This window comes from Chiloscyllium plagiosum, unplaced genomic scaffold (genome assembly GCF_037043375.1).
Source record: "Chiloscyllium plagiosum isolate Xiang-an unplaced genomic scaffold, Cpla_swu_hap1 HiC_scaffold_17, whole genome shotgun sequence".
Taxonomy (NCBI): Eukaryota; Metazoa; Chordata; class Chondrichthyes; order Orectolobiformes; family Hemiscylliidae; genus Chiloscyllium; species Chiloscyllium plagiosum.
This window is the reverse complement of record NW_028270155.1, coordinates 72,567,562-72,595,076: the sequence shown is the minus strand read 5'-3', so window position 1 is coordinate 72,595,076 and position 27,515 is coordinate 72,567,562. Positions and strand designations below refer to the sequence as shown.

Below are 27,515 nucleotides of genomic sequence, written 5' to 3'. Positions count from 1 at the left end.
CAACTAACAAGGCTAAAATAGATTGGCTGACATTATCTGTTTTTCCTGGAGCGTCAGAGGCTGAGGGGTGACCTTATAGAGGTTTACAAACTTATGAGGGGTATGGATAGGATAAATAGACAAAGTCTTTTCCCTAGGGTGGGGTAGTCCAAAACTAGAGGGCATAGGTTTAGGGTGAGAGGGGAAAGATATAAAAGAGATCCAAGGGGCAACTTTTTCACACAGAGGGTGGTACATGTATGGAATGAGCTGCCAGAGGAAGTGGTAGAGGCTGGTACAATTGCAACATTTAAAAGGCATCTGGATGGGTATACGAATGGGAAGGGATATGGAGGGATATGGGCCAGGTGCTGGCTGGTGGGACTAGGTCAGGTTGGGATATCTGGTTGGCATGGACGGGTTGGACCGGGGGGGGTCTGTTTCCATGCTGTGCATCTCTAGGACTCTATCTCATTGGTATTTGTAGGAGCTGTCATGTTTCCTACCTGACAGAAACTGTACTTTGTTGTGTAAGTCAGTTAGCACCTGAAAGGGTTATCTGACGTCATGATACATGTTCTGTTCATCAGGGTATAAAAGATGGTTTTTGGGGACGAGCTTACTGCTTCAGTGGTTGTTGCTGATGGAGCTAACAGTAATGCATACTTACTCTTACATTGAGACTGATGTCTTAAAAGATACCACCAGGTATCCCAGAGACAACGAAATTAGTTATTAAGCACTCCATAACTTTTATCAAGATTCAACCCAACTTCCACTGATGACTGTGTGTGGGAATCCTTCCCCACGTGGTGTCAGTAATTAAGATTCAACACCAGTGAGGATTGGTGGCAGTGAATCTACCAAAACTTCTCAGCCACACATTATAGCAAAAACAAACAAACTTCAGATTTTTTATCCTGTGCTGGCAAGTTTTCTTGTGTAATTTCCTGGGGTTGTGAAGGGTACTGCAGATATAAAAATTCTTTTTTTTTTTAAAAAAAAACCTGAATAACAGCAGACACCACTGAATAAGGACCAAGTCTAATTCAGTGCAAAATGAGACCAAATACAATACAACCTACATACATGTGAAAATAGAAAGATTTGCACAGCTATGGGCAAAGAGCACATGCAGGAGACTAAGTAAAAACTCAATAGGGTTTCCCACTCCTGATTACTATTGGTCGAAAGACTGGAGAGTGTGACCAACGTGGGCAGTTTCAAGCTCGTCTGTAATACCAGGACCACCCTTCCACAATCCCCCTGCAGGCTTGTTTCAACATTAAATCATTTAAGTGTGATACTGGGAGTGAGTATGATATGCAAGTCAAAAGAAAGTTTACTGTAAAGATATTTTCACCAATTTCTTTACTTCCCTGAACAACCCTATTTGACATGTGCCTCATGAATCTCTGGTCCTGTGAGTTCTCACAAGACAGACAGCAACATCTTGTAAAACATGAAGTTTCTGGTTCAGTGGGGACAGCGTCAAAGGGCTTTATCATTTAGGGCAGCACTTGGGCGACTGTGTGTGGAGTTTGCACATTCTCCCCATGTCTGCGTGGGTTTCCTCTCACAATCCAAAGATGTTAGATGAATTAGCTGTGCTAAATTGCCCATGGTGTTCAGGGATGTGTAGCTTAGGTGCATTAGTCAGGGGCGAATGTAGAGTAATAGGGTAGGGAAATGGATTTGGGTGGGTTACTCTTTGGAGTAACTCGGTGTGGATTTGTTGGGTCGAAGGGCCTGTTTCCACACTGCAGGGATTCTATGATTCATTTCCAACCAATTAAACACAGGAAACGAGCATATAATTCGCCCAGGATATTCCACTTTTTCGTCACTGTACACTTTGTGTAATAATCCCCATAGAATATTTCTCCACTGAGTAACAGTTGTGCAAACTACAATACTTCATCCTAGCGAGGAGAACTTTATTTTGAGTGCTGGTTTCCATTGCATTGTGAGAACGAACATGTCCCCTGGGCCTTTATGTTTACTTTGTGTAAACCTGTGGGGGCCTGACCCTGTTTGCCCCATGAAGCAATCACACATGAGTTGTACCAGCTGTCACCACACAGCCCAGCCAACAAGTATTAGAAAAGGAGGTGCCAAGAGGTTACTGCAATGAAATCATGCGGAGACAAATTCAGACGACTCAAAACTGCAAGCCATTCCTGATTACAGAACAGGAAATTCGACAGAAGGATGACCTTCCTAAGCCGAAGCTCCTGACTATTAACTCCAGATTACACAAACTCAGGCATGCTTGTCGTGTAGTCATTCCAAACAATTGGGACGAAGCTCAAAACCATGGCAGATGTACAGCGATGACTGGCTCGGCTGAGACAAGGCAGGGCACTGCCTTCTGACCTTTGTAGTAAACAAAAGTCAGTCACTACGAAGGCAGGTTTCCAAGTCTTCATGCTTGAGAATGGTGCGTGCTTAGAGGACCGGACTGCAAAATGATCAGATCCATTCTACGTTTGTTAACAGAATCTTTGCAGGCGGAGGATATTTGGCTCAAAGAAGAATCTTTGAGCCACTTGCAGTTCTTCCACATAATTTTACATGTTTCTCCTTCAAGTGTTTATTCAACTTCCTTTAGAAGGCCATTACTGTGTCTCAATCCACCACTGCTTTCGATGGAACACTCCAAATCCTCACGTGTGTGAACTAGCTGCTCGTTATGTTCAGATTTCCCAATACCTGATTCTGTCTTCTGACAGTCACTGACATATTCCATTAAAACGCTTCATGATTTTCAACATCTCTTGTTAAACTGCTTATTCTAAGGAGAAAGCATTTCATTCCCAGTGAAGCTTTTCAGAAACCATGGCTGATGCAGAGTTTAGCAAGTTAGGAGATGGGATGACAAAAAAAGTAAAGAAAACCTCTATCAAGGAGGATCTGCTCCAGCTATCAAGACTACACGTAGCATTGGGATTCCTCACACTAACATTCTAAGGCAGTCAAATTAGTTCATGTATATAAACATCAAGTTCAGCAAAGCTGAAATTAACAGCCACGTTGGCTGGCTCTGGACTGCGCAGAGTGGTGAAGGGAGGGGAATAAAGGTTTAAGTCCCCAGCACCACCACCTGCTCCACTCTTGTGTACCTTTTCCTCCAACACGGAAACTAATCCATTCCAGCACTTTTTCAACCTATTCCCACAAGGCTGATTTCGGGAATTCCAACAATGTAGGAGTGTGGATTAATCTGCAAAACTGGATAACATGCGATCAGGAATGATAATTATAAAACCAAAATGTTGGAAATTCACACTTAATCAACATGCTAAAATTTACAGCATAAGATTCGGTCACTCAGCCTAACAGCAGTGTTTATGCTCCAAAGAAAAGCTCTCTTTTTTAAACACGCCCACAGCCCTCACCAACAGACAAAACCCTGTTAAATCCTACTTTCTATTTCATACGATAAGGATATCCTTCCATTCCCATTTCCTCCATGGAGTTATCTTTTTCAAATGCTAACCCAATGTACTCCCAGCATTTTCCAGCTGCATCCTCTTAGTCATAGAGATGTACAGCACGGAAACAGACCCTTCAGTCCAACCCATCCATGCCGACCAGATATCCCAACCCAATCTAGTCCCACCCGGCCCATATCCCTCCAAACCCTTCCTATTCATATACCCATCCAAATGCCTCTTAAATGTTGCAATTGTACCAGCCTCCACCACATCCTCTGGCAGCTCATTCCATACACTCATGATCTCCAGCTATATATATTTGCTGTATCCTTCGATTCACAAACAAATCCTAGTATTAAGGGTCTGTGTACTATTCAGGTTTTATATTCCCTGACGAATGAAGGAACCTGTATTTCTGTACCATCTCTCATCTCGAGATGTTCCAAAGCAACTTATAGACAGAACAGTTTAAAATGCAGGCCAACAACACAAGTGAATGTCGGAGCCAGCTTGCACACGAGACAACACACAAACCATACAATCTGTCCTGGCCCAGTTGGTTAAGGACGGAATAATAGGCTGCACATCCAGAAATCTCCTCTTCACTTCTTTCCTGTGTCACGGGATCTCTTACAACTATTTAAACAGGTTCCTTCTGTTGATGCTTGTTTGAGTCTGCCAATGGCCAGCTGCTCTTTTAGTTTGGCAATTGCCGGCTGCAGCTGGAAGCGTGTAGAGAGAAGAGTCCATTCTTGTAACTTCACAAGTTACTTTATTAATGTACTAAACAATGCACATATTCCTTATATGTTCCACTACAAATTAGAGCTTATATATTTTCCCACAAACTGAACTAAAAGCTATTTATACACCATTCGAGTCCTCTGAGTAGTCCTTCCTGAGTAGTCCCAGAATATAAAAGGTAATACCTGATCTGGATAACCGTTTAGCTGCTGCTGACAAGGGCTGACACACACCGGATGCTGTTCTCTCTCTCAATGTCACCAGGTCCTGGACGTAGGGTCTGCTTCTGTATTAGTTAGTCTCCAAAGATTGCGCTGCCTGCATGCCCAGTGTGTCGTCTTTTATCCTTTTTCCTCTCGAGTTGCAGTGTCTTTTTCCTGTTGGCTCAGGTTCATCAGCTTATTCCATGTCTTCATTTTATTGGCTTTGGACCAGAGACTTAGGTAGCATTACCTCATTGCTCCTCATCCAAATAAGGGTTCTGCATTTCCTCAGCTTTCTTACTTTTTTTTTTTGCAATACATACTTAATACCAAGCAGTACCTGGACTCTGGGTCATTCTCAGTTCGTAAGCTGCTTTCCCCTGTGTGTCAGCAGTGTTTTTTACACTGAACATTCCTATTCCTAGCCCATCAGCGACTAGTACCTGTGTCTCTGCCGCCTCCTGTCTGGCATCTCATTTCCAGGACTACATTGCCGACGGGAATCCCTGCCTCTCTCTATGCAGCAGCCTGGCTAACAGTTCTTAGTTTCAAAAGGCAGCATTCTCCAGTATGGCAGCATCCCCTCAGTACTACATTGGGAGCATAACCTAAATTACAAACTCAAATGTCAATGTTGGGATTTTAATCCAAAACATTCCAACTCAATCATAGAATCGCTACAGTGCGCAGAGGTCATTCAGCCATTGAGTCTGCATTGACCCACCAAACAGCATCCCACTCTTATCCCTGTTACCCCGCATTTACTGCAGTTATTCAACATGTCTGCACGCTGAGGGATAATTTAGCACGGCCAAACAATCTAACCTGCACATCGTTGGACTGAAGGGGGAAACTGGAGCACCAGAGGAATACCAAGCAGACATGGGAAGAACATGCAAACTCAGCACACACAGACACGAGAGTGGAATTGAACCCAGGTATGAGGTGCCGTAAGGCAGCAGTACTAACCACTGTGCTGCTCCAATGGTAAGAGGATTAGCAATAACGCTGAACCCTATGTAAGGCAGGACTGATTTCCTCTTGTTAAGGGTTGTACTTTGTTCTTTTCCATCATCAGTTGTCACCTGGACCTAAGTTACTGATGCTCATGTAGGTGCCCAATGAACACAGCAGGCTGTTCAACAATGGGAGTATCGTCAGCCAGGCTTGGCACTACTTTGGCATTAATTGGGATATCCACAATTTATGTAGTACCTTTAGCATTATCAACCACCTCAAGGCAGTTCACAAGAATGTCATTTGACAAAATTTAACACTGAGCCAAAGAGATATTAGAACAATTAGGAAGCAATTTGGCCAAAGATTTGGATTTTAAGGAGGGTCTTAAAGAAGGGGACAAACGTAGCGAGAAATTCCAGAACCAAAGACCTGGGCAGCTATAAAGGCATGACCAATTACAATGAATTTGATGAGCAGAGGGATCTTGGTGTCCATGTACACAGATCTCTGAAAGTTGCCACCCAGGTAAATGGTGCGGTGAGGAAGGCATATGGCGTACTGGCTTTTATTGGTAGAGGAATTGAGTTCCGGAGTCCTGAGGTCATGATGCAGTTGTATAAGACTCTGGTGCGGCCGCATCTGGAATATTGTGTGCAGTTTTGGTCGCCATACTATAGGAAGGATGTGGAGGCACTGGAACGGGTGCAGAGGAGGTTTACCAGGATGTTGCCTGGTATGGAAGGAAGATCGTATGAGGAAAGACTGAGACACTTGGGGCTGTTTTCATTAGAGAAAAGGTTTAGGGGTGACTTGATTGAGGTGTACAAGATGATTAGGGGGTTAGATAGGGTTGACAGTGTGAACCTTTTCCCGCGTATGGAGTCGGGTATTACAAGGGGGCATAGCTTTAAATTAAGGGGGGGTAGATATAGGACTGAAGTTAGGGGTAGGTTCTTCACTCAGCGAGTCGTAAGTTCATGGAATGTCCTGCCAGTAGCAGTGGTGGACTCTCCCTCTTTATGGGCATTTAAGCGGGCATTGGATAGGTATATGGAGGATAGTGGGTTAGTATAGGTTAGGTGGGCTTGGATCGGCGCAACATCGAGGGCCAAAGGGCCTGTACTGCGCTGTATTCTTCTATGTTCTATGTTCTATGAAGCTAACAAAACAGAAGGTGTGCAAGAGGCTGGAATTGCAGAGATCGGAGGTGGGAAATAACTGAGATAGGAAGTGGTTGTCCATGCAGGTAAGTGAGCAGAAGACTGAATTTTAAATTCATAGCAATGCCTGACCAAAGGCCAATGTAGGTCTGCAAGCACCAGGTTTGTGTGCAAATGGGGTTAGCTGCACAGAGATTGTGACAAGGACAGGAAACATCGTGCACTTCCTCCTCTGCCTGCTCAAGTCACCGAGGTCCCAGCTATGATAATTCAAAGGCTGCGACGTGCCTGATCACAACGGCTCGGCACTGAGTTACATAGGGGCTCCTCGGTAAACGCTCATTCCTTTGAAATTTGATAAGGGATCTAAAACAAATGAAGCATATGGCCAGCAGAAGTTGTGGTATTGGTGAGAGTACAGAGGAGTGCAGATGGTAGGAACAACACCTGCCAGATCAAGTGACTCACTGACACAATAGGTAGATGTTGCTGAAATCTGGCAGCATCGGAGACAATGAAATCAAAAGGACAAAGCAAGGTAAGTGGGCGTGTTAGCTCAGAACGTAGATTCGACGACACAAGGGCGAGTTGATTGAACTCGCTTAAAAAGAAAGAGTGAATGGGATATAATCAGAGAAAGTATCTCCTCTGATGCAGCAAATCAAGAACAAAGGTGCATATTGTTGTATACTTCAGCAATGCAATCAGTTAGCATGGTTTCCCCACACTAAAGGTACTTGAAATCAGGAATTCTCTTCCCCCACAAGGCCGGAAGACAGTTGGAACTTTAAACATTGAGATTTATAATACTTTTATCGAACAAAAACACTAAGGGATATGAAGATAATGACCAAACTGAATGAGTTGAGCAGGTTTAAATGGCCTATTGTGTCCCTTGCAATAACTGAACTCCTTCTGCCTGCTAACATGTCTGAAGGCCAGTAGCACTCACTGCTTTTAAACAATCAAACCTCAAAGCAAAAGGCAGCAGCACTTTTGTTAACATGACATTCACCAAGGACAGGAGACGAAGAGCCAATGCAACTAAGCATGGAAGAGTGAAAATAAGAAACGTGGAAATGCAAGGCAGAAGCAGAAGAAAGTCTAATCCAGAATTCAAGATAATAGGTGACGTCAAAGTGCTGGGATTATTGCATGGAATTTTTGTGCTGATTAACACACACATGCTCGATTAATGCTTGCAACACTCTTTGTATGACATGGTGGCTCAGTGGTTAGCACAGCTATCTCGCAGCACCAAGGATGTGATTTCAATTCCACCCTCAGACGACTGTGTGGAGTTTCCGCATTCTCCCAGTGTCTGCTTGGGTTTCCTCCGGTTTCCTCCCACAGTCCAAAGATGTACAGGTTAGGTGGATTCGCTTGCCAAACTGTCCCACAGTGTCCAGGGATGTGCAGGCTAGCCATGGAAAATGCAGGATTACAGAGTTGGGGGGCAGGAGGGATGCTCGGAGGGTCAGTTGCACCAATGGGCTGAATGGCCTGCTTCCACACTATAGGGATTCTATGATTAGGTCACAATCTCTTTTCCTAGCTCTTGAGTTTCAGTGCATGTGGCTAGAACTCAAAGACAGGAAGCCAGGGGCACAGAGATGTTCACTTTAAGAATCTGTAAGACACCCCGAGCAGGCACAGTTAATTAAACCCAACATCCATTCAGTCAGTTGGGGTGGGGAAAGGATGTAAAACAAAAAAATCAGATTACTGAGAGAGGTCATTCAGCCCCTCAAGCTGATTCTCTTTCAATTAGATCACGGACACTCTGAAGCTCATCTTAATTTCCCTAACTGATTCCAGAGCCAACAAAAATCTGCCAATCTCAGTCTTGGAAACTGAATTTCTCCCTCAGCACCTCCAGCCTTTCTGGGAGGGAAGTACAGATTTTCACTATTATTTGTCACAATATGCTTTCTTATTTCACTACAGAACAGCCCAGCTACAAACTCAAGAGTGGGACTGGTTGATCCGGATTGTCCCACCTGAGGATATAGTTTCACTGCATCAGTTCAGGAAACAAAATCTCAACACTGAGCAGCCTTAAGAGCCAAGCAGACTAGTGAACTTCCAACAGTGTCGTCACCAAAATCTCCAAAAGTTCATTTTAATGGAGTGGAGGAAATCTGGAGAGAGCTGAAGACAGTCATCATTCCTGCTGTGAGGAAACCATTGGCTTCAAAACCAGGAAACACCAAGACTGTTTGACGAGATTGACTACATCATCCAAGACCACATTGACAAGAGGACAAGAGCTCTCTGTGCCTGGCAGAAAAGCAGCAGCAAAACAAAGAGCAACGGCAGAGTTACAACGAAGAACTGGAGAAATCAAGAACCAATGGAGGACTAAGAAAGCTAAAGGAGCTCCAACTCTCTGCTAACAAGCACAACATGCAGGGTTTCTTCAGTGCCACCAATAAATATATGAATTTGACACCCTTGGCCTCAAACCGGGTTGGAATAAGAATGGAACTCTTTTGAGAGTCAGAGAAAACATCCATTGGAGAGAACACTTCAAAAGAGCTCAATCTGCAATACAATAGTCAACAAGGGTGTGTTTGAGGAAATCCCTAACTCTCTATCAAAGATTATCCTGATCTCCCACCTAATATGGCAGAAGTTGAAGCCGCCCTTAGACACATGAAGAATGGAAAAGCTGCAGGAATAGACAGGATTCCAGCAGAGACCTTAAAATTTGGAGCACAGCTTACCTGTCATACAACTATTCCTGAACATCTTGGATGACGATGTTGCCATTGCTATAGTTTCTAAGAGAGAAGACAAAGTAAACTGTGGGAACCACTGAGGAATCTCTGTACTCTCTATTGCCAGGACGATTGCCACCTAAATCCTTACTTGGTACCTTCTTCCAGTCTGAGAAAATCCTTCCTGAAAGCAGTGTGGTGTCCAACCAAACCATGGAACTATGGGCATGATTTTCACTGCTGGACAACTCCAAGAGAAATGAGATTCAAGATTAGAGTGGTGCTGAAAAAGCATAGCAGGTCAGGCAGCATCCAAGGAGCAGGAAAATCGACGTTTTGGGCAAAAGCCATTCCTAACGAAGGGTTTTTGCCTGAAACGTTGATTTTCCTGTTCCTCGGATGCTGCCTGACCAGCTGTGCTTTTCCAGCACCACTCTAAACTTGATTCTAATCTCCACAATCTGCAGTACCCACTTCTGCCTAACTCCAAGAGAAATGCCAGGAACTAAACTACATGATCTGACCAAGGCTGTGACTCAGTCAGCCAGGAAGTGCTATGGAAGACTCTGCTACAGGCTGGCTGCCCAGAGAAATTGAACAACATCCTCCTTGACATGATATTGGTGATGGTTCTCAATGCCAGAATCCTGAGGTGAAGACAGGAGTCAAGCTGGGATGTATCATTACCGCCACCCTTCATCACGTCAAGAACAAGTTTCCGACTGGCGTGTCGATAATATACACGACAAACAGAAAACTTTTCAACTTCAACCGTTTGAAATCCAAAAGGAAACAACACTGACCTCGCTCGACCTAGTTATATCCCACCTGGAGCACCATGAAAAAATCTGGGCACCACAACTTTGAAAGGGTATACTCGCCTTGAAAGGAATTCAACTTACAAGAATGATGCCTGGACTTCAGGGGCTAAGTTATGAGGAGAGACTATACAAATTAGGCCTGTTTTCTCCAGAATTTAGAAAGTTAAGGGGTGACTTAACCAAAGTCTTCAAGTTATTATCAGTAAAGGACTAGGTAGATAAAGATAAACTATTTCCACTGGTTGAAGATTCTAGAACTAGGGGTATAGTCTGAGAGTTAGGGCCAGACCATTTAGGAGAGATGTTAAGAAGCACTTCTACACACAAAGGGTAGTAGAGATTTGGAACTCACTTCCACAAATGGCAGTTCATGCCAGATCAGTTGTTAATTTTAAATCCGAGATAGATAAATGTTTATAAAGCAAAGGCATTAAGGGATATGGTTCAAAAGCAGCTGCATGGATTTGAGTCACAGATCAGCCATGATCACACTGAATGGTGAAACAAGCCCAAGGGGCTAAAAGCAACAGGAATAGGTCAATTTTCCAATGTATGTGGAACCTCAGCATGCAAGCAACATTATCTCAGCTCTATCAGATGCGATTCTTTAAACTTGACTGAACGCCTTTATGGAAGCATACTGAAGAATGTGTCTCAGCCACAACTTCAAGATGATCCTTGGAAAAGAAAATCCTTTACCAAGCTGCCCCAGGTGAAGTTCCAGTCCATCCTTCCCTTAAGATCAACAGAGACATCCTCCAAAACGTGGAAACTTTCCCCTACTTGGAGAGGTCTCTCATCTAAGGCTGACATTGATGTGCAGATCCAACATCACATCCAATCAGCAAATATTAAATTTGCAGGCCTGAGGATGATCCGTGTTGATATGGAGATCGTTGTGCATTAGGCAGTCATCCACCCGAATCTTCTATACAGCTCCGAAACCTGTACTACATATAGATGCTACCTCAAGGCCCTTGAAAAGTACCATCAATGTTGCATGAGGAAAGTTCTTTGCAGCACCTGGGAGGACAAGTGTATTAATGTCACCGCCCTTGAAGTGGCCAACAGCACCAGCATCAAGGCCATGATATCTGAATCCAGCTCTGCAGGGCCAGCCACATGCTTCGGATATCTGACTTCTGACTATCAGAGCAAATCTTCTTTTCCCAGCTCAAGGAAGGCACTCAAATTGAAAGGAGAACAAAGGCTGTGTTTCAAAAACACAACATGGATGTCAACGCATGGGATACCCTCATTCAGAAGGAACTGACTTGGAGGGAATTCCTGAAGGAAGAGACACAATTCTTCAAAACCACCTGTCAGCAAAAGCAAGTACAGAAAATGAACCAGAGAAAGGAATACCAAGGTCTCAAGGCCAAGAACCAATTCCACCTCTCAGAAACACTTGACAAATGTGTGGTTGAAGATGTGGATCTGGGATCAGGCTCATCTGCCACACAAGGACCCACATGATCACTTACACCGAGTTTCCCAGGTGTGCAGTCATACTGGTTAGTGAGGGATTGTTGACTAAGACACTCTGGCAAGTGTGCATTCCATCTTTTAAGATTAAATTTTTTTGTTCCTGAGCAAGAGTACAGAAGTGAACACAATTATTTAAAATGGGGGTCAACCAAAATTGGGCACAATTGAAGCATCACTTCCTCAGTTCGAAGGTATCTGAGTATTAGGTAAGTGTCAACTCCCAAACAGCCCTTCTGATAATTACACCGAAAGCATTAAAACTTCAACCCTCATCGAAGGGGAGAGAATACAGTGGAAATATCCAATATTATGAAAAAAGGTGAATATTAAATGACTACTTCCATTGCTTGCTGCACTTTGAACAAGAGGGGACATAGTACAGGATCACATGAGAAGACAAGACCACTGGTGATTTGTGATGAGACAATTTAAACAAAACTGGATAATATTTGACAACAAATGATATGGTGGACGGACAAGACAGAGTATAGGAGGCAGCTTCAGTTTGATAGTTAGCATCAGCGTAAGCACATTGTGTTAAACAGGTTTCAAAATGTGCACAACAATTCCATAGCAGTGAAACAAAGTATAATATTACAACAATGTCTGGGATTTTCTTGGCTTTTGCAATTCAGCATCATATTGTCAGGTCAAACATTCAACCAACCAACTGAAATATTTTCTCAAATTATGGTTTTAAGGAAGATGCTTTCCTTAACATATAGGGAACATCAACTACTGTGGAAACAGCTACAAGCGCAGAGAGAGATAGAAGGACAATATAATCCTTTAAAGACAGTCTTAATGTCATTAGAAATTGACAGGTAGGGTGACCTAAAAAAAAATCCTAAACCACATTTCAAATGCCAGATATTCCTATCAAAATAAATACGGACTGAATTTATATTCAGTGAATTCTGAAGAATCAGAAGTCAAAACCGTTTGGCTTTTTACAGACACTGCCAGGCCTGCTGTGTTACCCAGCACTTTGCTTTTATTTCAGATCTCCATATCCGCAGCATTTTGCTTTTATTATTAGAGTGAGCGAATCTGCTCCCAGGCTTGTCGGCCTCTTCACTGCTGGCTGAACTCAATGAATTCCAAACATTTCCCACAGAAAGAAAATAGGGAATGGTTCAAAGGAACCAGAGGAATTTTGAACTGGATATACACAAATAAACAGAAGCCAGCAACAGTTTGTTGAAGGCAAATTTTGTGTAGCAAACTTGACTATGTTCTTTGATGAAGTTACGGAAGTTGACGTGGATAGCATGCGGAGTAATTTACACATTACAGACTTGTTAACAAAACTAAAGCCTGTGGGATCGACAGGAACAGTGCCAACATGAACTAGTGATGCGCCTCAGGGGTCAGAGCTGGGCCCACTGCTGTTTGTTATCTATATCAACGATTGGGATCAGAACGTACAAAACATGGTTTGTAAGTTTGCCGATTACACTAAAATAGGTGGTATCGTGGAATGTGAGAAAGGTTATCAGAAATTGCAGCCGGACCTTGGTCATCTGGGAAGCGGACCAAGAAACAACAAATGGAGTTTAATATTGATAGTCTTGCACTTTGGAAAGCCAAACCGAGGTAGGAGTTTCATGGTGAATAGTAGGGCCTTAAGGAGTGCAGTGGGACAGAGGGACCTTGGAGTTCAGGTGCACAGTTCTCTGAAAGTGGAATCGCAGGTAGACAGGGCAGTGAAGGCAGCTTTTGGCACATTGGCCTTCATCAGTCAGGGAACGGAGTACAGAAGTTGGGAAGTTATGTTGCAGTTGTACAGGATGTTGGTGAGGCTGCACTTGGAGTATTGTGTTCAGTCCTTTTGAAATGCAGTAGTTGGAATGCTATCAGTAAAACAAGATATTGATCAAGCACTTTGACCACGTTTACAAAAGCATCAGCTGTATCACAATACACTAAACCCATATAGTTTACACTTAGATTTTTTTATTCATGTGTGGGACTTGGGCATCACTGGCTGACCAGCGTTGATAGCCCATCCCTATTTGCCCTTGAGAAGGTGGTGGTGAGCTGCCTTCTTGAATCGCTGCAGTCCACTTGTCGTGGGTTGACCCACAACGCCATTAGGGAGGGAACTCCAGGATTTTGACCCAACAACCATGAAGGAACTGAGGTATATTTCCAAGTCAGGGTGGTGAGTGGCTTGGAGGAGAACTTGCAGTTGCTGCTGTTCCCAAGTACCTGCTGCCCTTGTCCTTCTAGATAGAGGTGGTCATGGGTTTGAAAGGTGCTGTCTAAGGATCTTTGGTGAATTTCTGCAGTGCATCCTGTAGATAGTACACAGTGCTGCTACTGAGTGCCGGTGATGGAGGGATTGATGTTTGTGGATGTGGTGCCAATCAAGCGGGCTGCTTTGTCCTGGATGGTGTCAAGCTTCTTAAGTGTTGTTGGAGCTGCACCCATCCAGGCATGTGGGAAGTATTCCACCACACTCCTGACTTGTGCCTTGTAGATGGTGGATAGGCTTTGGGGTGTCAAGAGGTGAGTTACTCGCCGCAGTATCCCTAGTCTCTGACCTGCACTTGTAGTCACTGGTAACTCATCCGGTTTAGGTGTCAGTCATGGCTGAAAAGGGATAAAACTCTTCCCAAATGGGACAGGTTTGGATTCAAGTCCAACAGCAAAGACTAGAGAACATAATCCAGGCAGCCATTGTCAGTGTAGTAAAAGTCGCCATAATCATAAACGGCAATAGGGCTACTCTATCAGAGACGTGACATGAGTGTGAAAGCCAGATACGACTGATGGGGAGTTTAACCTATGCCTCAGGCAAGGGGTGGGGTTGAGAAGGCACAACCTTCACGGCAATCTCAGCCTGTATGGCAATTGAAGCCATTGGTGCCACTCTGCATTGTAAACTGACCACTTGGCCAAATGAGCTGATTGCTCCCATTGCTGCATCGTCGGGAGGCGTAGCCTTTCAGGTAGAAGCAAAAGAAACCATGACATTAATTCAAATGTTCTACAGAGAGTTCTTCTTCACATATTAGCAGATACTACACCATAAAGATGGCTACAGCTGTAGGAATACCTCAACTGTAAAGTACTTTGGAAAGTCCTGAAGTCATAAAAGGTGCTATGTAAATGCAAGTCTATCTTGAAGTTCTGAAGAAATCATACCAGACTGAAAACATTCACTGTTTTTCTCTCTCCACAGATGCTACCAGACCTGCTGAGTGTCTGTAACAGTTTTGGTATTTATTTCAGCATCCACGTTATTTTGTTTTTATTTGAGTGTTTCATGTGAACCTGTCCCTGGTTTGGCCTCAGTGCACATAGTGGACTTTATCGGAAGTGCCTCATTTACAGTAAAGCAGCCAAAAATTAGGATTGTTGCGTAGCTCTATTATTTATCATGAAATATTTGTATTTTTAGAGAGAAGGTTCAATCTGTATTTAAGCCAATCCACTCCTAGGCAAGCAAGTTTAACAGCTTCAAGCAAACATAGCCCAAGGTTACTCACTCAGCCATATAGTTTGCAGAACTCAGGCAGATGCCAGGATCAGAAAGCGTGTTGGAGATTGGCTTGCTCCCTAATGCAAGGACATTGAAAACCGTCATACTGTAGAGTGACGATTAAACCCAGACTTTGCGGATAGGCTTTCAATAGTTACAAAACCCAGAGTCTAATATTCCTTCTGCTTTCACAGAGCCCTTTTCATCAGATTCAGGTCAGAGTTAAACAAAAGGTATGCTTTCTTTTATTGATCAGAGTATTGAGTACAGGAGTTTGGAGGTCATATTGTGGCTGTACAGGACATTGGTTAGGCCACTGTTGGAATATTGCGTGCAATTCTGGTCTCCTTCCTACCGGAAAGATGTTGGGAAACTTGAAAGGGTTCAGAAAAGATTTACAAGGATGTTGCCAGGGTTGGAGGATTTGAGCTATAGGGAGAAGTTGAATAGGCTGGGGCTGTTTTCCCTGGAGGGTTGGAGGCTGAGGGGTGACCTTATAGAGGTTTACAAAATTATGAGGGGCATGGATACAATAAATAGACAAAGCCTTTTCCCTGGGATCGGGGAGTCCAGAACTAGAGGGCATAGGTTTAGGGTGAGAGGGGAAAGATATAAGAGAGACCTAAGGGGCAACGTTTTCACGCAGAGGCTGGTACGTATATGGAATGAGCTGCCAGAGGAAGTGGTGGAGGCTCGTACAATTGCAACATTTAAAAGGTATCTGGATGGATATATGAATAGGAAGGGTTGAGAGGGAAAAGCTGGCAGGTGGGACTAGATTGGGTTGGGATATCTGGTCGGCATGGACGAGTTGGACCGAAGGGTCTGTTTCCATGCTGTACATCTCTATGACTCTAAGTAGTGCAACAAGTTACTCATATCACTGACAAATCTTAAAGAGCTACCTGAGCACTGAATTACAGGGACATAAATAAATGTCGTTGAGGAAGTTTAATTGAGGAAGTTATGCTTCCTTTTAAGAGTTAGAAAATTAAAGGGGAAGTTCAAGTTTCTGAACCTACCGAGACTCAAATATTTAGAGGGAGTGCTTCTAAATGGACATAGATTAACCCGCCTACCAGTGTAGGACCTATTACATCTTTTCAACCTGAAATTATATTTTGCTTCAATGACAGATTGGGATTAATCTTATAATCGCGGCACCAAATTATGTGACTGTAGTGAACCAAACAAACGGTTGCCCCTCTCCTTCCGAGGAGGGATACCTAAGTAAGAGGTGACTGTTGTCTAAGTGACAGTAAGTGCAAGTCACGAGTATCCTCCTTTTAAAGGAGAGTAGACAATTCAAAAGCAACATATAGCAGGAAGCCATTCAGCCCTTCAAGCCTATTCCACCATTTCGATCATGCATGAAGTGTCTTCATTCCATTTTCCTGACTTGGCCCCACATTCCACTCTACCCTTCCCTCACAAAAAAAAACTCAGTTTTGAAATTTCCAAAGGACCTGTGCAGCCTCAAGTATGCGGCTTTTTGGAGGGACCGGAGTTCCAGATTTCTGCATCTTTTGAAATGGAGCTCCTTTCTCTTAGGAGAATCGCCTGCACAATTGGGGCCTGCCATTAGTAGCCTCAGAGCAGCTAACATATTTGTGGCAGGCAGGTCCAATCAATTTGGCTGGGTACTTTCATTGCTGTATCAAAACGGTGCCGATGACCTCCAAACTTGAGGCAAACCTTACTTTTTTTATAAAAGAGAGAATATTTTCCGGCATCTTGGTCTGTCCGGATCTGCTTTCTCAGTTCAAAACATGAAATGCTACAACCAGCAACAAACAGTTACCTGAATATTTGGCGACAGAACTAATTTAGCAGGCACAATCATTTTATTAGCACCTTACTGAAATACAATGACAACAGAGGAACGGTGCCATGAAAATTTGCAGGGAGACCCAGTGATAGGGATGTAGCGGAGCACATTTTCAGAAAATTTACCATCGCAGATATTAAGAGGATGGAAGATTCCACCCTCTTAATTTCACCACTGACAAGCTCTGGAGGTCATATACAGATTTGACCCCACCCCAACCTCCCAGCCTGCCTCCCAGCTGTGAGATGAACTCAAATGTTTCGGTCTTATTTGCAATTTGTTCTCTAATGTCCTGAGTGGTCCTCCCTTTTAAGTACTGAATCAGTGAAAAATGGTATAAATAAAAGTTAATCCAGAGATCCAGGCAAGATTCTGGAGACCTAATAAATATCTGGAATTAAGAATCTAATGACCCATTGTCAATTGTCCGCAATCCCAGCCCCATCGATCCTGCAAAGTTCTCTTCACTCACGTCCAGAGCTACTGCAGTGTGTAATATCTAAAGAATGCACAAAAGATAAAAACCTAATGGTAAAGTCAACATATTCAGATTACAGTCCAACTTGCACACCAGCCACAACAACAGATGTAACACAGTTCCTTCATTGCTGTGGGAGTCACTTCCCATAGAGTACGGCTGCACACATATCCTAAGAATCAGTAAAGGAAAAGCATTGACACCCACCTTAGCACCCCGTCAAAATCCAAATCTCTTCAAGAACCACATATTAGCCCTAATTAACCGGCTGAATTTATGTAATACTCTCAACGTGCAGCTTCCCGCAGCACATCACAAGACCTTTACGCAATACAATTAGCCATTGAGCAGGATCAGGCAATATTAAGCTTGGTCAAAAGGTTTAAGGAGTGCCTCAGTGGAAGGAAAATTAGTTTAGGGCTGATGATTAGGCTCGAGGGTTTGGTACCTAATCAGCTGAAAGCAGAATTAATGGTGTGGCATCAGGAAGTCATTGCATTACATTATACTCCATCTCGAGTTAGCAAAACAAAAATAGTATTAGCTGAGAGCAGTCCCATCCAGCAGTGGAGAGGCATAGGAAAAGTACAGTGTGTTCAACTGTATTAAAGGCTCCAAAATTACACTGAGGGATAGTATGTTGCAGTCAAAAAGGTTTTAAATTATGACTTTGGTAGAAGCCATTTTCTAACTGCAGCAAGGGTGGAAACTTGCTTGGTGTGATTCAAACAAGAATTGCCGATCAAAACAGGAATAAATTTGTGGTTTGCAAGGACATTGGCGATCAATGTCTATGGTTTTGTAGAGAAATGATGATAACAGATTTGAAAGACTGGATGCAGTATCCGAAGAGACTATTAACATTAGAAGAGACTGTTAACAAAGTTGAGCAGTCAGCATTTTAGTTGGAAAAGGGTCTGGAGGACATGATGAACTTAAAGAAAGCATGAGAGGAGCGAGAAAAAAAATTAGAAGCTAAAGCCTAGAGTGAGAAGAAAGCTTATAGGAAGTTAAACACATGGGCTAAGGGAAGGGAGGACGCAGCCAAATAGCTGATTTCAATCAATGGAACAAAAGTACAAAGACTCCTCAGATTGTTGGACATAAAGATAAAACAGCAGGCAATGGTAGTTTACAAAAACAGTTACACTGTGGGAGAGAAGCTGGGTGGTATCTTTGCCTTCAGGAATTACATCTTTGTATAGGGTGGTTAGACCATAAGACATAGGAGCGGAAGTAAGGCCATTCCGCCCATCGAGTCCACTCCGCCATTCAATCATGGCTGATGGGCATTTCAACTCCACTTACCCGCATTCTCCCCGTAGGCCTTAATTCCTTGTGACATCAAGAATTTATCAATCCCTGCCTTGAAGACATTTAGCGTCCCGGCCTCCACTGCACTCTGCGGCAATGAATTCCACAGGCCCACCACTCTCTGGCTGAAGAAATGTCTCCGCATTTCTGTTCTGAATTGACCCCCTCTAATTCTAAGGCTGTGTCCACGGGTCCTAGTCTCCTCGCCTAACGGAAACAATTTCCTAGCGTCCACCCTCTCCAAGCCATGTATTATCTTGTAAGTTTCTATTAGATCTCCCCTTAATCTTCTAAACTTCAATGAATACAATCCCAGGATCCTCAGCCGTTCCTCATATGTTAGACCTACCATTCCAGGGATCATCCGTGTGAATCTCCGCTGGACACGCTCCAGTGCCAGTATGTCCTTCCTGAGGTGTGGGGACCAAAACTGGACACAGTACTCCAAATGGGGCCTAACCAGAGCTTTATAAAGTCTCAGTAGCACATTGCTGCTTATATATTCCAACCCTCTTGAGATAAATGACAACATTCTATTCGCTTTCTTAATCACGGACTCAACCTGCATGTTTACCTTTAGAGAATCCTCGACTAGCACTCCCAGATCCCTTTGTACTTTGGCTTTACGAATTTTCTCACCGTTTAGAAAGTAGTCCATGCTTGTATTCTTTTTTCCAAAGTGCAAGATTGCTCACATTGAATTCCATCAGCCATTTCCTGGACCACTTTCCCAAACTGTCTAGATCCTTCTGCAGCCTCCCCACTTCCTCAGTACTACCTGCCTGTCCACCTAACTTTGTATCATCGGCAAACTTCGCTAGAATGCCCCCAGTCCCTTCATCCAGATCATTAATGTGAACAGCTGCGGCCCCAACACTGAACCCTCGGGACACCGCTTGTCACCGGCTGCCATTCCAAAAAAGAACCTTTTATCCCAACTCTCTGCCTTCTGTCAGACAGCCAATCCTCAATCCATACCAGTAGCTCACCTCGAACATCATGGGCCCTCACCTTGCTCAGCAGCCTCCCGTGTGGCACCTTATCAAAGGCCTTTTGGAAGTCTAGGTAGACCACATCCACTGGGTTTCCCTGGTCTAACCTACTTGTCACCTCTTCAAAGAATTCCAACAGGTTTGTCATTCACGACTTCCCCTTACTAAATCCATGTTGACTTGTTCCAATAAGGGTTGTAGTGAGGGAGTGTATAGGGCAGGGTAAAAACAATGACTGCAGATGCTGGAAACCAGATTCTGGATTAGTGGTGCTGGAAAAGCACAGCAGTTCAGGTAGCAACGGAGCAGTAAAATCGACGTTTTGGGCAAAAGCCTCTGCCTGTATTCCTGATGAAGGGCTTTTGCCCGAAACGTCGATTTTACTGCTCCTCTTTTCCAGCACCACTAATCCAGTATATAGGGCAGGCAATGGCCAATTGATATTATCACTGGACTGTTAATCCAGAGATCCAGACAACATTCTGGGGACCTGGATTCAAATCCCACCAAGACATTTGAATTGAATAAATATCTGGAAATCAGAATCTAATGATAACCATGGCCCCACCGTCAATTGTCAGAAAGCCCATTTGGTTCACTGATGTCTTTTAGGGAAGGAAACTACCATCCCTGGTCTGGCCTACGTGACACCAGACCCACAACAACGTGGTCAACTCTTAACTGCCCTCTAATTAGGGATAGGCAATAAATGTTGCCCAGGCAGCGAAGCCCTCTTTCCAAGAATGAATAAAGGACCCAATAATACCTCAAGCAGTCCAGCCGGATCTATCAGTGAACATTTAGCTAGTTAATCACTAACAGTACTTCCCTAGGACTTGAAAAGTAGGAATGAGGGGCATACCAGAAGGACAGATGAGGACAGAAAACAATAGTCCTTCTTGGTGAGGACAAAGACATTGAAGGTGGAGAGATTGATTTAGTGAATCAGTAAGTGTTGAGATGTCACAATAAATGAAAGGCCAGAGGCTGGATAGCCGGGACATTAAAAGTACAGACAAAAAAGACAACCAGAATTTGACCTTGACAGCTCAAAATACTGAATACATTTTTAGAAATACTATCCATTCAAGGCCAAAGCAGACAAGGTTAACTTGACTCTTACTTCTCAATCTCCAGGCAGCCACTTTCCTTTTCTCATAGAGCTTGTCATTGAGAGCCCGCACAATGTTGGAGGTGAGAGGAGCAAAGTCCTTCTCAGTGTTCATCCTGTCGATCGAGAACTCCTCGACGCTTGATATTAATAGCTAAAGAGATAAAAACAAAAAAATCAGTGCAATATAAAGAACACACATCAATAGAAAGGAAGACAGCAAAGAGGCACAATTCAGGACATGGGCACGACGGATAGATTTGATATTCAGCACAGATAGACAAGAATGGAATGCAAGAGGAATGGTGTCAAGGCATTAAAGCAAATGAGGGGACATGGCACTTGTGAAGGAGTGGGTGGTGTGATTGGGAGGAGCAGGGGATTGACAGAGTAAGGGGGAAGATGAAGTAGGGAATCTGTAGGATAAAAGGGTCTGACAGAGGTGGGTGGTGGAGAGGGGCCGTGTGTGTGTGGGGGGGCAGGGAAGGGTCAGACACAGTGGGAGTGGTAGGGTCTGACACGTGGGGAGGGGGTACGGGTCTGACGGGGTGGGGAAGGTCTGACGGAGTGGGGCTGGGGGAAGGGTCAGATGGAGTGGGGGGGAGAGAGAAAGGTCAGACGGAGTGGGGGGTGGGGTCCAGACGGGGGTGGGTCTGACGGGGGTGGGTCTGACGGGGGTGGGTCTGACGGGGTGGGGGTGCGTCTGACGGGGGTGGGGGTGGGAGTGCGTCTGACAGGGTGGGGGTGGGGGTGGGGGTGGGGGTGGGGCTGTGTCTGTCAGGGTCGGGGTGGGGTCAGGGTGGGGTGGGGTGGGGAGGGTCTGACGGGGTGGGGGTGGGGGTGGGGGGTGGGGGTGGGAGGGTCTGGATGGGGTGGGGGTGGGGAGGGTCTGATGGGGTGGGGGTGGGGGATGGTCTGACGGGGTGGGGGTGGGGGAGGGACTGACGGGGTGGTGGTGGGGCAGGGTCTGACAGGGGTGGGGGTGGGTGGGGGTGGGGGGAGGGACTGATGGGGTGGGGGAGGGGGAGGGACTGATGGGGGGACTGACAGGGTGGGGGTGGGGGGGGACTGACAGGGTGGGGGTGGGGGGGGACTGACAGGGTGGTGGGGGTGGGGGGGGACTGACAGGGTGGGGTAGGGTCTGACGGGGTGGGGGTGGGTCTGACGGGGTGGGGGAGGGGGAAGGTCTGACGGGGGTGGGGGGTCTGACGGGTGGGGGTGGGGGGAGGGATCTGACGGGGAGGGGGGGTGGGGGGGTGGGTCTGACAATATGGGGATCAGACGCAGAGGGAGAGCCTGAGGGTGAGGCCTGGGCCACATCGCTCCGGTGTCTAGCGCATTACCGACCTGCCCCGAGTCTCCGGGCCGGGCCTGTGCCTCACCCTCACCCTCACCCTCAGTCCAGCTCCAGCAGATCCTCCTCTCACTCTCAACGTTACACCTCCATGTTGAGCGGGGAATCACATGACTCGGACAGACCTGAGCAACCGAACCCGAACACAGCGAACTGTCAGAGCGGAGCAATCGAGCTCCGGCCGTCAGCTGACCAGCGGGGGGGGCGGGGTCACCAGCAGGGGCGTGGCGCCAGGGAAAGAACCAATGGGGAGTGCGCGCAGGGGTGCAGGGCGGGACTAGTAAAGGGGGCGGAGCCGGCGGGGCTTACAATCAGGGACTGGAGAGAGGGTGGGGCTAAGGGGAGGGTGGGGCTGAGGGGAGGAGGGAGGGTGGGGCTGAGGGGAGGAGGGAGGGTGGGGCTGAGGGGAGGAGGGAGGGTGGGGCTGAGGGGAGGATGGGACTGAGGGGAGGAGGGAGGGTGGGGCTAAGGGGAGGAGGAGAGGGTGGGGCTGAGGGAGGAGGAGGGAGGATGGGGCTGAGGGGAGGAGGAGGGAGGGTGGGGCTGAGGGGAGGAGGAGAGGGTGGGGCTGAGGGGAGGAGGAGAGGGTGGGGCTGAGGGGAGGAGGAGAGGGTGGGGCTGGGGAGGAGGAGAGGGTGGGGCTGAGGGAGGAGGAGGGAGGATGGGGCTGAGGGGAGGAGGAGGGAGGGTGGGGCTGAGGGGAGGAGGAGAGGGTGGGGCTGAGGGGAGGAGGAGAGGGTGGGGCTGAGGGGAGGAGGAGAGGGTGGGGCTGGGGAGGAGGAGAGGGTGGGGCTGAGGGAGGAGGAGGGAGGATGGGGCTGAGGGGAGGAGGAGGGAGGGTGGGGCTGAGGGGAGGAGGAGAGGGTGGGGCTAAGGGGAGGAGGAGAGGGTGGGGCTGAGGGGAGGAGGAGAGGGTGGGGCTGAGGGGAGGAGGAGAGGGTGGGACTGAGGGGAGGAGGAGGGAGGATGGGACTGAGGGGAGGAGGAGAGGGTGGGACTGAGGGGAGGAGGAGAGGGTGGGGCTAAGGGGAGGAGGAGAGGGTGGGGCTGAGGGGAGGAGGAGAGGGTGGGGCTGAGGGGAGGAGGAGAGGGTGGGACTGAGGGGAGGAGGAGAGGGTGGGGCTGAGGGGAGGAGGAGAGGGTGGGGCTGAGGGGAGGAGGAGAGGGTGGGGCTGGGGAGGAGGAGAGGGTGGGGCTGAGGGAGGAGGAGGGAGGATGGGGCTGAGGGGAGGAGGAGGGAGGGTGGGGCTGAGGGGAGGAGGAGAGGGTGGGGCTGAGGGGAGGAGGAGGGAGGGTGGGGCTGAGGGGAGGAGGAGGGAGGGTGGGGCTGAGGGGAGGAGGAGAAGGTGGGGCTGAGGGGAGTAGGGAGGGTGGGACTGAGGGGAGGAGGAGAGGGTGGGACTGAGGGGAGGAGGAGAGGGTGGGGCTGAGGGGAGGAGGAGGGAGGGTGGGGCTGAGGAGAGGAGGAGGGAGGGTAGGGCTGAGGGGAGTAGGGAGGGTGGGACTGAGGGGAGGAGGAGAGGGTGGGGCTGAGGGGAGGAGGAGAGGGTGGGGCTGAGGGGAGGAGGAGGGAGGGTGGGGCTGAGGGGAGGAGGAGAGGGTGGGGCTGAGGGGAGGAGGAGAGGGTGAGGCTGAGGGGAGGAGGAGGGAGGATGGGACTGAGGGGTGGAGGGGAGGGTGGGGCTGAGGGGAGGAGGAGGGAGGGTGGGGCTGAGGGGAGGAGGAGAGGGTGGGGCTGAGGGGAGGAGGAGGGAGGGTGGGGCTGAGGGGAGGAGGGAGGGTGGGGCTGAGGGGAGGAGGAGGGAGGATGGGACTGAGGGGAGGAGGAGAGGGTGGGGCTGAGGGGAGGAGGAGGGAGGGTGGGGCTGAGGGGAGGAGGAGAGGGTGGGGCTGAGGGGAGGAGGAGGGAGGGTGGGGCTGAGGGGAGGAGGGAGGGTGGGGCTGAGGGGAGGAGGAGGGAGGATGGGACTGAGGGGAGGAGGAGAGGGTGGGGCTGAGGGGAGGAGGAGGGAGGGTGGGGCTGAGGGGAGGAGGAGAGGTTGGGTTTGAGGGGAGTGTGTGGGGGTAGGGGAGGCATGGGTGGCGCTGAAGGGAGAATCCTGTGGAGGTATTAGGAAAAGGGGATATGGTGGTGTGCAGAGATTAAGAGGAGAGGGCGGAGGTGTGTGAGTGAGCTAAATTAGTGGCGAGTCACTGTGCATGTGCTACAGAAAGAGGCCAAGGTGACTGGGAATGGTCCTGGCTATTAAAAGGGCCTAGAGAGGATACCTAAAGAGCTACATGAGGGGGCTAGAGAGATAAGGGTGCATTAAGTAATATTTGGGTTTAATTTTTGGGGGAGAAAGAATGGGAAATGGCCAAGGCAATGATAGGGGAGCAGCGAGAGAAAAGGAGCATGATAGAGCGAAAAATGAGGAGGGTGCAGGAATGAAGGGAAGAATGGTGGGATGAGATAGCAGGGAACAGACTGGATATAAATTAAACGAACAATCAGTCCTCAGCAAAGGCCTTACCTTCATCCCCCTCCATCCACGCATCAACAAATTCAATGCGTATTGTGACATCAAACACTTCTTCCGCCGCCTCCGCCTCCGTGCTTACTTTTTCGATCATGACTCCCGCCCACCTTCCGAGGACCCCTTCCCCCGCCTCCAACACACTCCATCCACCTGAACACCCCATGCCAGTCTGTTGCCCATACTTGATCTCTTCATTTCCAACTGCTGCCGTGACATTGACCACCTCAAACTCTCTAAACCCCTCACCACTCCAACCTCTCACCCACAATGCGCAGCCCTCCGCTCCCTCTGCTCCAACCCCAACCTCATCGTCAAACCAGTGGACAAGGGGGGTGCAGTTGTAGTTTGGCGCACTGACCTCTACACCACTGAAGCCAAGCGCCAACGCGAAGACACCTCCTCCTACCACCCCCTCGACCATGACCTCACCTCCCATCAGCAAACCATCATCTCCCAGACCATACACAATCTCATCACCTCATGGGATCTCCCACCCACAGCTTCCAACCTCATAGTTCAGGAAGCCTGCACTGCTTGATTCTACCTCCTACCCAAGTTCCACAAGCCTGACTAACCTGGCTGACCCATCGTCTCAGCCTGCTCCTGCTCCACTGAATTCATCTCCACCTATCTCGATACTGTCTTGATCCCCCAGTCCATGAACTCCCCACATACATTCGGGACACCACCCATGCCCTCCACTTCCTCCAAGACTTCTGTTTCCCTGGCCCCCCAACGCCTCATCTTTACCATGGACATCCAATCCCTTTACACCTCCATCCACTATGACCAGGGCCTCCAAGCCATCCGTTTCTTCCTCTTCCGATGTCCCCATCAATAGCCTTACACTGACACTCTCTTTTCGTTAGTCTGAACTGGTTCTCACCCTCAACAATTTCTCCTTTGAATCCTCCCACGTCCTCCAGACAAATGGGGTGGCCATGGACCCCGCATGGGCCCCAGCTTTGCCTGAGTCTCTGTCGACGATGTGGAACAGTCTATCTTCCACAGTTACATCGGGACCACTCCCCCACCTTTTCCTCTGCTACATTGATTACTGCATCGACGCCACCTCGTGCTCCCACAAGGAGGTTGAACAGTTCATCAACTTCACCAACACATTCCACCCCGACCTTAAATTCACCTGGACCATCTCGGACACCTCCCTCCCCTTCCTGGTCCTCTCCATCTCTATCAACAGTGACTGACTCAACACTGATATTTTCTACAAACTCACTGACTCCCAAAGCTACCTGGATTACACCTCCTCCCACCCTGCTTCCTGCAAAAATGCTATCCCTTATTTCCAATTCCTCTGCCTCCGCTGCATCTGCTCCCAGGAGGACCAGTTCCACCACAGAACACACCAGATGGCCTCCTTCTTTAAAGACTGCAATTTCCCCTCCCACATGGTTGATGATGCCCTCCAGTGCATCTCATCCACTTCCCGCACCTCTGCCCTCAAACCCCACCCCTCCAACCGCAACAAGGACAGAACCCCCACCCCACTCCTCGCCCCCCAGTCCTCACCTTCCACCCCACCAACCTCCGTATACATCGCATCATCCTCCGCCATTTTCGCCACCTCCAAACGGACCCCACCTCCACTGAGATACTTCCCTCCCCACCTCTATCTGTGCTCCGTAAAGACCGTTCCCTCCGCAACTACCTGGTCAGGTCCACGCCCCCTAACAACCCACCCTCCCCTCCTGGCACCTTCTCCTGCCACCACAGAAATTGCAAAACCTGTGCCCACACCTCCCCCCCTCACTTCCATCCAAGGCCCCAAAGAAGCCTTCCACATCCATCAAAGTTTCGTCTGCACTTCCACACACGTCATTTAATGTATCCGTTGCTCCCGATGTGGTCTCCTCTACACTGGGGAGACAGGACACCTACTTGCAGAGCACTTCAGAGAATATCTCCAGGACATCTGCACCAATAAACCCCACCGCCCCGTGGCCAAACATTTCAACTCCCCCTCCCACTCTGCCGAGGACATGCAGGACCTGGGCCTCCTTCATTGCCACTCCCTCACCACCCGACGCCTGGAGGAAGAATGCCTCATCTTCTGCCTCGGGACGCTTCAACCCCATGGCATCAATGTGGACTTCACCAGTTTTGTCATTTCCCCTTCCCCCAGTTCCAACCTTCCAGCTCAACACCGTCTGCATGACCTGCCCCATCTGTCGATCTTCCTTTCCCCCCCCATCTACCCCAACTCCTCTCCGACCTATCACCTTGACCCCCATCTCCATCCACCTATTGCACTCTCAGCTACCTTCCCCCAGCTCTACCCCCTCCCATTTATCTCTCCACCCCCAAGGCTCCCAGCCTCATTCCTGATGTAGGGCTCCTGCCCAAAATGTCGATTTTCCTGCTCCTCGGATGCTGTCTGACCTGCTGTACTTTTCCAGCATCACTCTAATCTTGTCTCTGGATATAAATTAAACTTCAATCTGTCCTCCTCATTCACATGAATAACAGGCCAATTAACCCTAGGGAAAGTGAAACAAAATATTGCCTAACAACATCATGACAATCTCACCAAATGCCTGGATAGAACCATGGACTTTCCCATCTTCTGCAACTCAATTCTCTTTGGCTTCTCATCTGGAGAATATTCAAGGACCATCTCGATTCCTGATTCAATAATCTTTGAGTCTTCTCATATGCAGGTACTTATAATGTTCCAAGTACTGTTCAAGAATTTTTCTGTTGGACAGATTATCTTTTATTCCATTCTAAGGATTGAAATTTAGTTCATTTTATCGTCAGATTAAAACACTGTTCACTGTCTGTTGGAATCATGTTTTCCACTGTAATAAAATATTTAAATGGGGGAAATGGCAATGCATTTTTCCTTCATTGTAAAATGAAGGAAATGTTTGAGTTATGTACCTAAGAGGTAGGCTTTGAA

At 47.4% G+C, this 27,515-nt stretch overlaps 1 protein-coding gene across 1 annotated transcript in view; it reads right to left on the bottom strand.

Annotated features, from left to right (window-relative positions):
* The window catches only part of vac14 (vac14 homolog (S. cerevisiae)), a 363,248-nt gene extending 341,022 nt beyond the window's left edge, over positions 1 to 22,226 (bottom strand). Inside the window, exons 1-3 of the mRNA XM_087996063.1 lie at positions 22,117 to 22,226; positions 20,735 to 20,876; positions 9,962 to 9,968 (exon numbers count right to left, since the gene is read on the bottom strand). Of these exons, the coding sequence (XP_087852189.1) occupies positions 9,962 to 9,968; positions 20,735 to 20,837 (110 nt within the window). The 5' untranslated portion in view covers positions 20,838 to 20,876; positions 22,117 to 22,226. The remainder of the gene's footprint in view (positions 1 to 9,961; positions 9,969 to 20,734; positions 20,877 to 22,116) is intronic.
* Positions 22,227 to 27,515: the final 5,289 nt, after the last annotated feature.